General features: G+C 41.0%; 1 protein-coding gene across 6 annotated transcripts in view; it reads right to left on the reverse strand.

Annotated features, from left to right (window-relative positions):
- Positions 1-1,777: 1,777 nt before the first annotated feature.
- RC3H1 (ring finger and CCCH-type domains 1) overlaps positions 1,778-17,098 on the reverse strand; it is a 104,661-nt gene continuing 89,340 nt past the window's right edge. For 4 of the 6 annotated variants that reach the window (XM_039484571.1, XM_039484575.1, XM_039484570.1 and 1 more), the window contains 6 exons: positions 15,710-15,923; positions 15,154-15,244; positions 14,892-15,027; positions 12,191-12,355; positions 11,441-11,544; positions 1,778-9,691 (listed from right to left, as the gene is read on the reverse strand). In XM_039484571.1, coding sequence (XP_039340505.1) covers positions 9,541-9,691; positions 11,441-11,544; positions 12,191-12,355; positions 14,892-15,027; positions 15,154-15,244; positions 15,710-15,923 — 861 coding nt within the window. In that variant the 3' untranslated portion in view covers positions 1,778-9,540. The remainder of the gene's footprint in view (positions 9,692-11,440; positions 11,545-12,190; positions 12,356-14,891; positions 15,028-15,153; positions 15,245-15,709; positions 15,924-17,098) is intronic. The other 2 variants (XM_039484573.1, XM_039484574.1) reach the window with 1 other exon arrangement.

Below are 17,098 nucleotides of genomic sequence, written 5' to 3' on the forward strand. Positions count from 1 at the left end.
GCTCTTCAGTCACCTTATCGCTCTAGGCTCTTACAGTGCTTTGTTGGATCATAGTCACTGCAACAGGGGGAGGCCCCTAAGACAGAAGACATATGTCAAGACTGCATGGGCACTATTCTTGTGTCTGACATGGAAAATGCATTAAATCAAATGTTTGCTTTTTGTCTGGTTCTGTGGAGCAGGCAGTTTTTCTCCTGATGCCATGCTCTGTCGCACTGGGCAGGTATCAGCATCTCAGGTTTCTCAAGTGAGAGATGGAACTGGTGACACACCCACACTCACCTGATGGCTAAGGCTCAGAAGCATCAGCCATAGTGCTGCTAAGGTCTCCCACCTTCAACTCTAGGGGAGAAAAGTCACCATTCACAATAGAGAGAATAAGAGGCTTTGTAGAAGGTCTCGCCTAGTATAGATAGGAAGAGCAGACAGGCCTCCAGTGTGTGTCACTCACCTTGGCAGACTGCCTTTTGAAATATTACAAACCTTTGGATATGGCCACACTTTTGTGCAATGCACAGAACACCATGTTGTCCCCACTGACATCGAGGAGGGTGTTGCACATGAAGCAGTGGAGCCATTAGGAGCCCCTGGAACGAAGGAAGGTCAGTCCTCAGACCAATCCTATTCAACTTATTCATAAATGATCTGGAGAAAGGGGTAAAGTTTGCAGATGATACTAAACTGCTCAAGATAGTTAAGACCAAAGCAGACTGTGAAGAACTTCAAAAAGATCTCACAAAACTAAGTGATTGGGCAACAAAATGGCAAATGAAATTTAATGTGGATAAATGTAAAGTAATGGACATCGGAAAAAATAACCCCAACTATACATACAATATGATGGGGGCTAGTTTAGCTACAACGAGTCAGGAAAAAGATCTTGGAGTCATCATGGACAGTTCTCTGAAGATGTCCACGCAGTGTGCAGAGGCGGTCAAAAAAGCAAACAAGATGTTAGGAATCATTCAAAAAAGGATAGAGAATAAGACTGAAAATATATTATTGCCCTTATATAAATCCATGGTACACCCACATCTCGAATACTGCGTACAGATGTGGTCTCCTCATCTCAAAAAAGATATACTGGCACTAGAAAAGGTTCAGAAAAGGGCAACTAAAATGATTAGGGGTTTGGAGAGGGTCCCATATGAGGAAAGATTAAAGAGGCTAGGACTCTTCAGCTTGGAAAAGAGGAGACTAAGGGGGGATATGATAGAGGTATATAAAATCATGAGTGATGTGGAGAAAGTGGATAAGGAAAAGTTATTTACTTATTCCCATAAAAAAAGGACTAGGGGTCGCCAAATGAAATTAATAGGCAGCAGGTTTAAAACAAATAAAAGGAAGTTCTTCTTCACGCAGCGCACAGTCAACTTGTGGAACTCCTTACCTGAGGAGGTTGTGAAGGCTAGGACTATAACAGGGTTTAAAAGGGAACTGGATAAATTCATGGTGGTTAAGTCCATAAATGGTTATTAGCCAGGATGGGTAAGGAATGGTGTCCCTAGCCTCTGTTTGTCAGAGGACGGAGATGGCAGGAGAGAGATGACTTGATCATTGCCTGTTAGGTTCACTCCCTCTGGGGCACTTGGCATTGGCCACTGTCGGTAGACAGGACACTGGGCTAGATGGACCTTTGGTCTGACCCGGTACAGCCGTTCTTATGTTCTTAGGAAGGAAAGGCATTGTGTTCAGCACAGACCAATAGGAACAGCACACAGGGATCCTTACTTATCCAAAATACTAAATAAGTTCAAGAAGTAATTCATGACTCAACTCAAGTCTCATGTTCTCCTTTATTATTCTATTTTTTTAAAATTTTATTTTAACTTTTTTTGTTAAATATACCTCTGCAGGGCACAATCACATACAATCAATACGATTGGTAAATTACACAAGCTCTATCCCAAGCATATATGCACCAATGTTAAAAAGTTATTTTTAAAAAACCAAACCGAAAAAATAAAATAAATTCCACCCAAAAAGGTGATAATGACTGCAGAATGTCTCGGGGAGACCGGTATGAACCTAAGAAACCACAGAAAACTAGGCTTACAAATAAAAGTATTTCTGTAGAGAAATCCCACAACTGGAAACAGGTGGCTTCTAAAGTGGGAATGCATGTGGTTGTGTATGTTCTGTCTCTTAGCTGTCACAGTCCTCCCACACACACACCTAACACCCACTGCCCCATAGAGTGGAACAAAATGGGGACAGAGCTCTTCACATTGCTATCACCGGTTATCAAAAGCATAAAAATAAAAATAAAAATCAAGCTACAGTGTAGCTGATAAGCTGACCTTCAAGGAAAGCTCCTCTTAGCACAGAGGCTGCTTACCTGGCAAGCAGAAGCCACAGGGAACGCAGAAATTCCTGACACTAGAAAAGCTAAGAGTCTCACGTTATTGGCTATTTTGTCCACATTGCAGCTGCCCACTTAGGAGAGGCTGCAAAGGAATGGCATAAAAATTACAAACAATGGAGAAGCTATGTTGCTAGGGGGGTTATTACTCCTCTCCTGACTCAAGCTGTTTTCTGCATGCAGAGAAAGCTTCTGCCACCTCTAATAAAAGCTACAAAGGAGCTCACTGCATAGGTCCAGTTGTGGGATCTATCCAGTACACAATCTGGTTTGGATGCCAAAGACTTGTGAGTATTATCTGCCACAAATTATTAACAACTTTAATATTACAGAGAAGCAAATGATTTTTAGTTTATACCATAAACATCAAATACACCACAGGATTTTGTTATTTAGTTACAGATACATATACATATTTCAGTATATCTAATACTTTTTCTTTTCATGGACTGCGTCTCCCTTTGGTTGTACTTTCCACAAGACAAAACTGTTTTTCTATTTTTAAATGGATACTGCTGTGTTCTCCTTTCGGCCAAAACTTCCAGAACCAGGAGGAACTGGTGAAACTTACACAACTCCAGATCGATCGGACAAAAGCGTCCAAAATCTGGTAGCTGGAGCTCAGCCTGAATGGAACATGTCTGATTTTCAGAGGTGCTGAGCATCTGTAGCTCCTACTGGACTTAGAGGTTAACTCTGTGGAAGCTGCAGGGGCTCAGTAGCACAGAAGGTCAGACCACTTATTCAGGTGGCTAAACTGTCAACATCCAAGTTTGGACATTTTGGCCACAGTGTTATAAAGTTCCACCTGCACTGGCAGGCTGTTGAGGAGGAAGTCCAGTGTACACAGAGAAAGAGCCAAGTTCTTCGTGCACTCCTTCATTAGAAGATTTCAAAGAAAGCTCTACTTTCTCCGCTTATAGTGTTCAGAGATCCCATGGCATGAAACAGCTCTCACCACTTATACATTTAAATGATATTAATGCTCCTTTCGCCTCCAATTAAGGTCCCATCTACATCACAACAATCAACTGCTTCCAAGGATGAGGCATGATCAGAGACACAGTTAACATCTGTTTTTCACTACAGTGTAGAACCTGTGTCAGGAGACTCTGTTGGAATAAGGTCCCCCAGACCAGTTGACTTTTGACATGTAACTGAACTGGCACTTAAGCCTCTTCCCAGGATCTGCCATTTTGTGAGAAAACAAATAGTTGATGGTATCACTATTTAACAATATGGTATCAGTATTTAATTTTTATATTTCTTATTAAAGTTATGGTGAGAGCAAATCCGTTTCAATGTCATATGAACAATCTTGGCCATGTACTCACATACCGCATAGGACACAAATGTCACTTCTCAGCACTAAGACTGTGTTTAGAAGGTAGCTCAGAAGTGCTGATTAATTTTTAATCTAAATTGAGATTTCATTTAGCACAATAGGCCTTTCACCAGGTCAATGTCTGAATCACTATGCTGAACAAGACAGGGGAAGCGTTTTAGTATGTTAAAGAGATGTGTAAACTTGTGGACAGTAGCATCAATCACTGTCAATACTGCCAATATTAGGAGGAGGGGCAGAAAGTGTACATGTTTAGAGACAAGGGGAGGAGAAGGATATCAACATAATGGATGGTTACGTAAGGGAAGTCATGCCAGTTATTCTGCCTGCTCATGTAAACTACTCTATGTAGTTTCCACACTCAAACAGCTTTTGCATGGATTGGTTTTCCATTTGTTAAAACAGAGGAGGCTAGCTGGCAGCACTGCTATTCAATGCTCTCATTTTTAGCACTGAATTTCTTGGGCTTTTTTATTGAAGTTAAGTCAATCTTTGACTGAAGATAGCTTCTTGACAAAGTGCTCCCTCTTCAAAAAGCTGCCCTGAGGGTTGGTACTTATCACTGACCTCTGGCTGTCAGAATATTTTTAAAAGCTCCACACTTTTGTGAATGGGAACAGCAAGAAGCGGAGGATTTTCTGATTACTTTTACTGTTTAGGTGTTCCCCTCTGAATTTCAAAAGCATAATCTGCAAGAGATTTAAGTGACCCCATGGAAAGTAGTTTTAAAAAAGGCTTTACTGTATGTTAAACTCAAAAGCCCAATTCTTCTTCTTTGCACTTCACTGAGTTTGTCACAGATATTAAATACTTGTTATCAGTAGGCAATGATGTCCTTGCATGAAGTATTTGTATTGTATTTGATTTAAAGCAACGGTATAGCTGGACAGGAGTCTTGTCAGTCTCACTGGACTTCCTTAGAAGTCAGCAAAGATTCACATTTGCAGCAAACTAGTTTTTAGAAATTTTAATTTTAAATCAGCAAAATCCAACAGGTTAATCAGCAATAATGTTTATAAACATGGCTTTTTTAACTATGTAAACTTCTAAGTGCCTTCTCTGCTACCTGTAAAATTAGCTGAGAGAGTGCATGGGAGTGAATTAAAGAAGAAGTATGAAAGTTAGAAGACTCCAAAATATATTAGGTGCTTAAACACACCCTTTTCAAATTGTGTAACTAGATGAACTGATGCCACCATTTAACATATGTTTAAGGCTTGATAATCATTAACTGTGCAAACTGCTACCAGGAGAATACAGTCAACTCACAAAATTCTACAAAGATTTGACTATCAAAACGGCTATCCTGGGGGGAAAAAAAGTAAAAGCACAAGTCTTTGGCTCTCCTTTAAAGAAAAACAGCAGTTTACCATGTTTATACAGACCCCGTTTGCCTACCAGTAGGGGCAATATCACATTTGTGCATCACTGAGTAATAACACCATTAGAAAAGGCAACTTCACAGAAGTTATTGGCTAAGCGAATTCATTTGAATGCTCTGTTTTGAGGCAGCAAGCTGTCACTGTTGCACGATCAGGGAGGATGATAGGCAAGCCAGAGAGGTGGACCAGAGGAAGATAACAAGGCTCAGTAGAACTGAGACAGCTGAAGAATTTGAGGTTAAAGTGGTAACAGCATTACATGTATGAAAGGTGCTCAGTTCCACAGGATTTCTATTTTGAAATGGGGCAGGGCAGCCTACAAATGGCTAGAAGATAAGCATTTATAATTCTACCATTAAGATAGGGGAACTGGGGCATATGTAAAAAGGAAAAAACCCATGATACTACAGGAAAAATGAAATTGTTTATACTCCTAGTGGGTCAACTATTTGTGTCTGACATTGTGAAGAGTAGCCTGCTGTTTGAAGTGTCTCATTTTTAGGGCTCTGTGTACATTATGGTTGAAACTCTGCTAGCAACAAGCACTCAAAAGGTTTGATCTACACCAGCAAATCTACCCTACTTGCCATACAACATGATAATGCCCCAACAGTATTCCAACACTGTTCTTGCTGGAGTAGATGGGACCAAGCTAGGCTGTAGCAGTTTCATTTAACCGAAATGGTCAATGTCCTGATGTAATAGGGACAGGGATAGAACACAAATGAGTGAAGCAGTAAACATAACCTACATTCCCATGGACCAGCTATCTGTTTTAACAATCAGTCCTTGCACCTGAAGAGTGATGGGTTCTCAGCTCTGCTGGCAGGATTTCAGGTACTGTCTTCGTGAAAACTTAAAGCCTTTTTCTGGTTCCCTATTTCACTAGTTTTATCACCTAAACTTCTCCAGAGAAACATAGGGAAAGTGCAAGAGCAGGAGAAAAAGGAAACAAAGCCAAAATCAATAAGGTTTGCACATATTAAACAGACTAGTTAACAAGCCAAACTACAATGTTGAGCAAACAGGGCATTCACCTGGAGAGACTGATCACAACAAGGACACTATGCACAAAAAGTACAGCACAAACGGGGGAAAAACAACATGAACGGTACTCTTTCTAATCCATAGGTTTAGGAGCATTTACCCTTGCTGACCTACATGTAGTGATCTGAACAGTTCTTACTGTAGAATTTTTCTTTCCCTAGGCTTAGAGAAAAGAGGGTAAATTCTGAACTGGAAATGCAATTAGTTGGCACAACAGATAATGGGCCATAATTTTTTTGCTCCCTCCAGATTTTCTTCCTACGGTGGAGGAAAATGTGCCATAGCATGCAAATTTTGTTGGTAATTTTAATTATTTTATGTAAAGATTTTTCTAGTCAAAAGAAAAAAAATCTGGCATTCTGCACTTGCCCTCCTAGATTAGAATACTGCACTAAATTATCTTGACTAAAATGAGCTTGTGTTAATATAAACACAGCAGAAAAAAAGGTTTCTTAAAAATAATGAAGTCAAAGCTGACCTGGTGGTGGTGGTGATCTTCACTTCAGGAGTAGAGACCACAGCATGGGTACCTGAATCAGCTCACTCACCAGCATGCTGTCAAGACAGCGCACTGAGCCCATCCTAACAGGGAGAAGGATGGAACAGAAATAATCTCTCAAAGTCAGCCCAGTCCTCTTGAGCTGAAAGGATGGAGGCCATGAGCAAGGAAGGGTGCAGGGTGTAAACATGCGTGAGTGGGAGAAATAGTGCAGCTGGTGAGAATCCAGGGCAGAGAAGAGTCTTCCCCACAATCAAGGAAAAAAATAAAAGCAAGCCTCAAAACTGCTTTCTTTGGCAATTCTGAGGCCAAAGTTAAGCTAAGAGTGAAATAAACGTGCACGAATGCACAAAGAGTGTGGCTGTGAGCTGAAAATGCTTTATCTTTATTCCGTGCTTCTACCTCCCAATCAGACATTTGATCAGAACAGCTGCGCTCATGTGAAAAAATTCTTAAAACATACCCAATATATATACAGATATAACTATGTATATATGTATATATATATTTTTATATATATAAATTTTTATTTAAATAAAAAAGAAAGCTCGAATCCCAAGCCAATATGTATATCAAATCCTTGACCAGCCAGGTCTGTAGGGCATAATCAAATTCAATGTGAAATAGTATATAAATGCGGTGCCTTGACTGGGCAAATTAAATAATCGCTACTCAAAAGAGTCTTCTGTTTGGACACTCTACTGGTAGGCAATAGTGGGACTGTATCTACCTCCTCCCCCATTTTGTTTAAATTAACAGTATAATGGATGCAAAGCTTAGTCCAAGGTTCCAATGACCTCAGCAGGAGTTAAGGGTTAAGAAACAACTAAACAAGAAAAGTATTAACTCTTGCTTTTACCCAACCAAAGCAATGCAATAAATTTATTACATAACCAGTGCTTTCTGATTTAGTAGTCTAATCCAGAAAGAAAAACAAAAAGCAGGCCGCACGGGCATGGAGGGAGCAACATTGAACAGACTCTTCTCCACTGAGTTTTCTATTCAGAGGGGTTCAGTTCAGTGCAGGCAGAAAGGGTCAAAATACATGCAGCAAGAGCAAATCCTCACTGATTTTTGTGTCTGTTAAGAGGAACTTCTCAGTGGAATGATACCACACAGAACTGAAAGGCTTGTGACTTCTTAAAACCGCTTCCATTCAGGTATCATCTCCACCTACCTCACCTCCATTGGGAGACTGAGCAAATGACATAGGTCACAACAAAATCCTGGATTTCAAGTATTCGAAATGCTTCTGGCAGGATCACTGTTGGACCTGAAGTGGCATTTCTGGATGCAACTTTTCTCCTACAGAGAAGAAATGCTGGCTTCTGAAAGGATTCCATGCAGCAATGACAGACAAAGCTAAAGAGCAGCAGCTGAATTTCCAGTCTTTGCTGCCCAATTCTGGTATGCCTGGATCTTACCAAGCATTACTATTACTTCTACACTTGCCCGCCTCTACTTTTGCTAATTGCCAAGTTTTGTGCATGTAAACAAAAGTTCTCTTCTTCTTCCCATGAGAAGCCTTCACTGACACCACAAACAAATAAATTGCAGGCCAGAGGTGGCAGATTATAAAAGCAGAAGACACAAGCAAACTCAGTAATTAGCTATAATTGAAATAGTTTTTTTTAAAAAGGGCAAATGGAAGGCCTGTTCCAAAGCTCATAGAAGTCAGTAGAAGTTTCTTCACTGACTGACTTCAGTGGGCTTTGGATCGGGTCCATAACAGGTAGTCCGTGCCCTTTCTGAAGCAACCCTAGATGCTATCATGATTGGAAGAGGCTGGGCTACAAAAAAATAGTCTTTTATAAAGACTATCTTCCTATGCCCTAACAAAGGAAACTTCCATCTTTCTAAATATAGGCTGATGAAAAAGGGTCTTTGCAAGCTAGTTTTCAGTTATTTTCCTTCCTTAAAATCTGTGTTCTTGCTCTCTTTTTACCTTCCTATTGCAAGGGATGGAAACTTTTTGGTGCCTCTGTCATGTTGCTCAGTGACAATTGCTGGCTGGCCAAGCAGCTCAGGAGCCGGTCAACTAATTTCTTCAATCTCTTCTGGAAGTCTGAAACATACAGGTCTCAACTAGTTGAGGCCCTCTGTCCTTTGCTGAACTCTAATCCCAACCACAAAATACAATGTCATATCAGTTCCTAGTTAAATAAATGTAATGTGCATACACCAGACTCTTTTTGCTACTGCTTAAATAATAGCCTTGGGGATACATGCTGCAGTGGGATGGATATTATGGAATGCTTTCACTGAGCTGAAACGATTGCATCAACTGTGGCTAAAAGCCAATGGGTATAAGTAGAAAGGTAGTGTAGGTGTTGGAGAACTCCTACTTACAAGAAATTCATTTTAAAAACCTACTGATGTTTGCTGCATGTTTTCTGACACTGCAATTCATAGCCTCCCTCCATCCTATGTCCCTCATTCACCTTTAAATTCATACAAGGAGGCAGCCAACGTTGTTCTCAGGTGAAAGGGAGTGGAGGTGGTAAGGAATTATACACTGGGTATGTAATAATACCAAAGTAAAAGAAAAAACCTACTTCATTAAGATCATACAATTAATCAAACAGAGTATATATATATAATATCTTTTTTTTAAAGCCCTGTATCCAAGGCGTCCGAAGTTATTAAAATAAAGTTCATTCACAGAACAAAAACAAATTTAATCTGAATTGCTTGCAGATACTGCTAATTTTTTTTTTAATTAAAAAACGCATTAATGTGAACTATGTGCAGGGTTTGTTTCTAGTAGTGGTGTTTGTGCACATTGCCTCCGGACCTCCTGCTGCTGCTGCTTCTGCGTTTCTCTGACCACCTTTAGAGGGAAGCGTGATGGAAGCTACCAACTCCTCCTCCCCAATAGAAACTCTGGGGGGATGCTTTCCTCACTTCATGGAGAAGAGGTGGGTGCAACTCCTGTTCTCTGGGAGTCCTGGTGGTCTCCTCCCCCCTCTGGGTCCTCTGACAGGTTCAGAGATGTGGTCTTGTTTGACAGGAGGCTGATGTTCTCTTGCGTCAAGACTGATCCATTTGGAACATCACTGTGGAAGGAGGGATGCGGAAGGAGAAAAGGAGGATAAACAGGTTTAAAAAAAACTGTACAAGGCCCTGACTATTGTTGCTGCAGTTTCACAATGACCATCTGTGACAATTTCACGGGATAGATTCATGGTACAAGGCAAGCTTGTGCCGATTTACTTTTCACGAATACCTCACCAGATCAGAAAAAATATACACATTAAGGATAGTGGAAAACAAACACCACAATAAAGGAAAAACTGTACAGTTTCTATAACAGCACTTGATAGTATCCATTTTATGAAATACATATAGAATTAACTACCATTCAAATTATACATTGCATAAACTTAGTATTTAATGTGCCTCCTCTGCCCAAAATCATTTCCAGATAAGGTGACCAGACGGTAAATGTGAAAAATTGGGACAGGGTGGGGGGTAATAGGTGCCCATATAAGAAAAAGACCCAACAAAATCACGACTGTCCCTATAAAACTGGGACATCTAGTCACCCTCGCTGTTTCATTATTTCCACAGCGCAGATAAACTGCCATTGTACTAATACTTCCCTCTAGTGGCTTCCATTTCATGACATAGACTAGGGCAGATTGTGCAGGGCTGAGAAAAGGGAAAGTGAGGACTCTACTAAAAAAAAATAGTGAAGAAATCTTCATTTTATATTTTAACTGGCTAAACTACAAGAAGTTTGGCTACTTTTAAATTAATCATTGAATTTAATTTATGGTACCTCAACCACTCTGAAGGTCTCTAATTTCTCTGGACAGCTAAATTATCTCTATGTTCTCTCCATTAGACTCCAACAAAGTGGTGCTATTATCAGCAATTTAGGACCCTACCGTTTTGACATTTGAGTGTGTTAGGATGCAAAAAATTTTAATATTTTAGTGATTTATTATTTTTTCCAGTTAGTTGTAGAGATTAGAATAACTTTTAAATTACACTGTAAAGAAAATTAAGTGTAAATACAGCACCATTACATCACAGATTCAGCGCTGTCCCTCTGCTTACCCGATGTGCAAAAAAATTCAAGAATCTAATGGCTGGTGTTTAACTTGACCACCAAGCTAACTAAAAATCTTCACTGATTTTCAACCACTGAGCTAATATCAATACTTAAATTATCTAACTGAAATTATACAGACTAGTTTTACTGACAACTGCAAAGCTTGTGCCCTTCTGTTCACAGTGCAGAGAAGCCACTGTAGTCTTTTCTAGTTCAACTACATCTGAAGTAATGACCTTACTACTGTTGTAACCAATGCTTGTAAAACTCCTGAGATGTGCAGACCTATAACATTCCAGCCAACAGCATATTGTAAATGCTTTTTTGTTTATAGTGTCGATGCAGTCCTAGTTCAAGACACATACAGAGATCAATCACAACTGGAAGCTCTGTGCAGGTGCAACAGCTGAATTTTGCACAGCTTTCCAGTATCTTCATAAACATCTCCATTTCACAGCTAATGCCCCCAAAATATTCCTGCTATTAAAACCAGAATAATTTGTTTTATGTGGGACTAGTTAACAATTCACACCCACACGCGCCCCCCCCCCCATTCATTTCATTCCTCCACTTGGCTGAAATCATCCCAAATTCACGGTAATACTATAAATTGAATAATTCCATTCTTCACTAATGTATACTCAATATAAAAATGACACAAAAGCAAAGGGTATCTGATGCTCTTTGTATCCCAAAGAGACAGCCCTGACTAATTTATACTCTAAGGACCAATGGAAACTCCTGTTACCTGAACTTCTCAGCTGGAACCTTGCTTTGTGGTTCTAGTTGTCCATTTTCTGTCTGTTTATTGGTGCCCAGGTTGCTTTTCATGTCCAGTGAAGACTGGGTCTCCTTTGAAAGAAGAGGAAAGAAAATATTGTTTCACATTGTACAAATTCTGTGGCTTCATTCAATGGGAACAGAAGAGAATGCCTGTAAATCTTGCACAAAGCACTGCACAAAAGCCAAGAGACAAGAAAATACAGATTCAGAAGGATCTGTCCATCCACGGAGGATACCGAATTTCCCAAAAGACGGGAATGATTCGTACACTGCGAAGCAAAGACCAAGAACTTTAACACCACAGGCCAAGTACTGAACACTGGCCCTCTCCTGAATGGAATGGCAAACTTCTTATGCATGTTACACTACAGTATGTGTTGTAGTCAGCTGAAAGGGTACATTTATAACCCAAGGAAGACTTGGACAGCAATTTGATACTAAGTTTGTAGTTACCTGACCAATTATAAAATTAATCCTACTTTTGTTTTCAAAAGGCTACAACAAAGTTGAATATTTTAGGCACATTAGAATTCAAATCCTGGACACAAAAATACTACTAACCTAGAGGTTTTGACTAATAAAATGGTGAAAAGGAAATGACTAACACTGGTAGCAGTAATCCAGCAGAGAGCCTTACTGGCAAGGGTTAATGTGCTGTAGCCAAGCAAGCAGCTCTACATTCCACCTTTCCACATCCCACACCCACAGCACTCACCATGCTCAGCTCACGGGTTCTCTTCCCGATTTCCCTTTCCACCTGGTGCAGTTCCATACTCAGCTGTTCACTTGAGATCATTGCAGGCCATTTATGAGGTGGTGGCTGTGGCTGGCCCGCCAGGGTGGTCGCCTCCCTCTGCAACAGCAGCCTGTTATTAACAGCCTAAATGCATAAAGCCAAGCACATACACAACTGAGCACACAACAAACCATGCGCAGAGTTGGACCAGGCTGTAATTCAGGAGCATTACCTAGTTGCAAACCCAAGCCTTCCCTCCCCTTACATGGGTTATTATGTCATGACTTTGAAAGCACTTCAACAATATTTCAAGGGGTCTCTCTTACATCCAGTTAAAGGTCTTTTTTTGCATTGTTTTTTAAAAAAAGATGTCAGTATTTAACATGCAGTTATTTTAATATTGTGACAAATTATTAACCCTAGTAAGAGTTGTTGTGCCCTGATCTTTATTTTTCATTTGCAAATGAAGCCATAATACATTCCCATGTGTAAATGTTCGTTTGTGAACTGTTTGCTCCTGAAGTATAAGCAAACCCATGTCCTTGGAATAAGCAGCAAAGGGCTTTGCTACAGTAGAGAGCACTAAATCCCTACAATACAACTAAAAGGTAGTTACAATATTACTACTTTTATAAAATTGTTTGAAGATCCTAAGATGGGAGGTTCTATGTAAGTACAGACAATGAATAGTTCTTCCCAACCCACGTGAGGAAGTGTGGAAGCACAGAGATCAAGTGACTTGCTCAAGGTCACACAGTGATTAAATGGGAAACCCAAAAAGCAGAGCACAAGACTGAGTCCCAGTTCTGTACTTTAATTGCAAGGCCATCCTTCCTTACAGTAATCACAGATTACTGATCTACAGTTAGCGAAGACACTTATCCATTACACTAAAACGTGTGTGACCAGGGCTGGTTTATACCCAAAGCTTTGACCTACCCATCTAGTACTTAAATGGGAGATGCCTCCTGGATTATAAATAACTAGTTGCATCTAGAAACAAACATGACAGCTAAAGCTCCTGTGACCTGAACTGCAGCTTTGCTCTCAAGGTTTTATAGTTAATGTTCAACATCTAACCATTTAGGATGTAAGACAATCAAGATCAATTATACTGGTATGTGGGGAGGGAAGCCAGGTACAGGTTTTGAAACTTTCCAATACTCCTCCATTAAGGTACCAGCAAAGGCAAGCATGCACAATTAAAATACAATTTCCCTCTTGTTCCTGAATAAGAGCACAAGAACACAAACAAGTCACTTTTCAAGTAACTGGGAAACGTGTGCTTCTTGAAACTGTCATTGCCACTCAGACATTGTGAGTGCCATGAATGCACAATGAACTCCTGCTTTAGGAACCAAGCTCTTACTAGAGCAAAGACTTCTTAATGAACAATGATCCTTGCTGAGAGAAACCTCAATCTGACTAGAGGGGAGGTGCCTTAGAGTAGTTCTCCATTGCTTTCTGTAGGAAGAGAAGGATTTCCCTTCCAGAAAAGGTCAACAGTACAGTAACTAAGCTTTCCTACAGCAAGAATTCCTTAATTTTGTTTCACAACTCCCTCCTACCACAAGGTCCCATAAAATGAAGTAAAGCTATTGTGGCAAGGCACCTTCCCGGTCTCTCCAGCCTCCGCTGCTTTTAGCCCTGGTGAGACAGGCTCGGGTAATTTGGTCCCCCTTGGGACACAGGGAAAGTCTGCTCTCAGTGTCTTCCCCAGTTCTTTTTAGAGTCTTTTTCTCCCTTGTGGGAGAGAGTACTGCCTCTGCTCCTGGTGAGGCTCACTGTCTTGCTGCTCCTACACTCCTGGCAGCAGGGGTCCTTCTCTCTCTGCTCTCCCCTCCCCCCCCTTCCTCCCAGGGAAGGGTTTAAAAAGGTCTCAGGCAGTCCTAAGTTGGAATCAGCTGATCCTAATTAACCTCAGGTTAATTGATTCCAATTGCAATTGCTACCTTGGTAACCCTTTCTCAGCTGAACCTCATTGACCCGTAGTTACCCCCCAGTTGATAGGGAGGAGGGCCTTTTGACCCTCTGGGACTGAATTCTACCCTTCCCTTGCAGCTGTCTGTCCTGAGTTTATCACATAATACTTACTGCTCATTGTTCCTTTTACAAATATAAACTTCCCATACCATCCCTCTGTGCAGAAATTACACTCATTTTAAGTAAAAATAAAAGCTCAACTTTGAAGTCTAAAGTTAAAATACTTTAACATCTATTTTGTTCAGTTTTGTGGCTTGTGCTGTTTAGGAAGAACAGGGCTACAGCACAAAGCCAAACACCACACAAAAGGGTTTAACTTCCTACAGGTAGAGTCTGATTCACTCAAAATCTGAAAAGCCAAGAGCTTTATTTGCTTACAGATTATTGGGCCCAGAAAAGACCACGAGAGATAAAAAGCAAGCAGACATGAACACACACACAGTATGCTATCTTTAGACTACAAATTAAATTAAAAAAAAAATGTAAGAGTGAGCAAGTCCTCAGTTCCTGCTGCTAAATAGTCAAGGGTTTTTCCTATGTGCTGAAGTGCTGGGAAGTCCTGATGTCAGGTATCGTGGATTTAAATTTTTGTACTATGTTCAATATGAGAGAAGAGTCTCTGGCTTCCAGTAAGCAAGTCTGCTAACTCCATCTCTCTCTTGCTCTCTCATACCCCTTCCAGGGCACAGGTACCAACCTCCAGTCCTCGTAATTGTGTCTGCTGGCTGATCTGATGATTTAGTTGCTGCAGTTCCAGCCTGAGCTGCTGCTCCCTCTCAGCTGACGGCAAGGGTTTCCCGTGACTGGCCACATCTGACATGGACAATCTCTCCCTTTGAGGGGCAGGAAAGGGATTGGAAAGAAAATAACTTTACTAAGTTTGGTAAAGAAGAAACTACTATAAACAGAATAAGTACAGACAAAAAGGGTGAGCATGTGCGTGAGACAGACATTCCCACCTGTCACTGAAGCGTCCCTGAGAAGGTATGTTTTGGTGGGGTGAATATGCAGAAGCTCCCCAGCTGCCATGAGTTCCATATGGACTGTAATCTGCAAAAAAACCAGAAGGAGTTACCCAGAGAACACATGCCATGTTACAATGCTTTGAGTTACAGAACTCTCTCATATATAATCCAATAGGTTGCAAAGAATATCTGTAATAGCTGGGAAGAAAGATTAGTTTAACCACCAAAATGCTTTTTCCATAGGAATGCTATGCCTGAACTCTCTCATATACAGCATACATTCAGATGGTAAAAAAATCATCATCATTCCCCAGCTCCCTACAAGTACAGTAATCCTTGTAGGAAAAACAGGTGGAGTAGGCTTCCTCACTGAAACACAAGGCCAACTGGCATTTCCATCCATAATTTATTAATCAGAACCTGGTAGCATCAGGTACCATTGAAGAGTCTGATAAAACATTTCCTAAGACATCTTTTACCTGCACTATACTACCACGCTAATAAAACAAAACTATGCTAAAAGAAAAATAACCATGTGTACCCATTATACCTGAAATGTTGATAGATTTGGTGGAAGCTCCCTGTACCGCAATGGCCTGCATGGGGCCAGAACTCTGGTACATCGTTTTGGAAGTACGCGAGATGGCCCCAAACCTTGACACAGTTGGCCGGTCTCCAAATGGGATGAGGTCATCGTCCCCAGCTTCTGCTGCCCTTCTCTGTAAGTCCAACCGCTGGTCACGCATGCCTTTACTATCTATGTTCTGGACAAGAGGTAAAAAAAAATAAAATTGACCACAGCAGTAACAAAATATTTGAAGTGTCTCTTTCCTTGCTGCTTGTCTTCCAGAATGTGCCAACACCAGTATGGACAAGTCTTGCTCACGGTGTCTGTCAGGTGGTAGCTTATCCATTATGGGATTTTTGCACCTGGTTCCTTCCTCTCAGCATCCAGACAGGCTTCCTGTTTTTCCAGTTAAAAACTCAGAACAAGCAATGACCACACCTAGATAAGGAAGATCTACAAAGAAACTAAGATGGAGGATGGCTACTATGACAAAAAAGGAGAATCGTGGGGGACAAGAGTGAGGAGGAGAGGAGGCACAGTCTACTGGAGTGAGTGGCCCTCCTTCCAAATCTCAAAAGCAACCCTTCTGGAACTTGGCAGCTGAAGCCTCCATCAATGAATGGCTTCTCCGAATTCCACTGAAGTGGTGGCAAGGAAACAAAGGTAAGCTGCCACAGGAATTGATCCAGGGAGGGAGTAGCCAGGATGCTCATGCCTAAATGCGCAGAACCTTGAATCATGCCATTCAGAGAATTAAAAAGAAGTCACTTAGAGATGTCCTACCTACTGAGGAGGGATGTTTGGAGCCAATTGCTTTGTCCCCTGGTATCTTTGGGAGGCACTGGATGGCTGCCCTTGAGGTTTATGAGGCACAAACTACAGTAGTAATTTGAGTAGCACCCACTCTAAAGAACTGTTTAACAGCACTTTTAACCTTCCTATCCAGGTGTCAAAACACCACACAGTGTGTCCTCAGGCAGGTCTCTGGACTCAGAACGGGAAATTGCAACTTCACCTTTGGGTGGAGTAGATACAAGTCCTGGAAGTAAGGCTGCCCTGGGGGGAAAAATATGAGCCCCTGCTCATCTCTGTAGGATTTCTGTTCGAAAGAGATAAAGGTTTCATTACGTGAGTGACCAAGTAACCCCACTCCTCTGGTATGACTCTACTGTGGTTTTCCAGGAAGGAAAAAGGATCTTAGTACAGGAAGATGGTTCAGATCTGATTCTAGCTCACTCTCTTTGAGAGACTATAAGAGAAGAGAAGGATGAGGCTTTCCCTGCCCCTAGGAAAGAAATCTCTTGAATGGACAACAGAAAAAGGGGCTCAGGAGGTCACCTGAACCCGATAGTGAGATTCTTGCCAAGCTTC

Source organism: Mauremys reevesii, linkage group 8, assembly GCF_016161935.1.
Source record: "Mauremys reevesii isolate NIE-2019 linkage group 8, ASM1616193v1, whole genome shotgun sequence".
NCBI lineage: Eukaryota > Metazoa > Chordata > Testudines > Geoemydidae > Mauremys > Mauremys reevesii.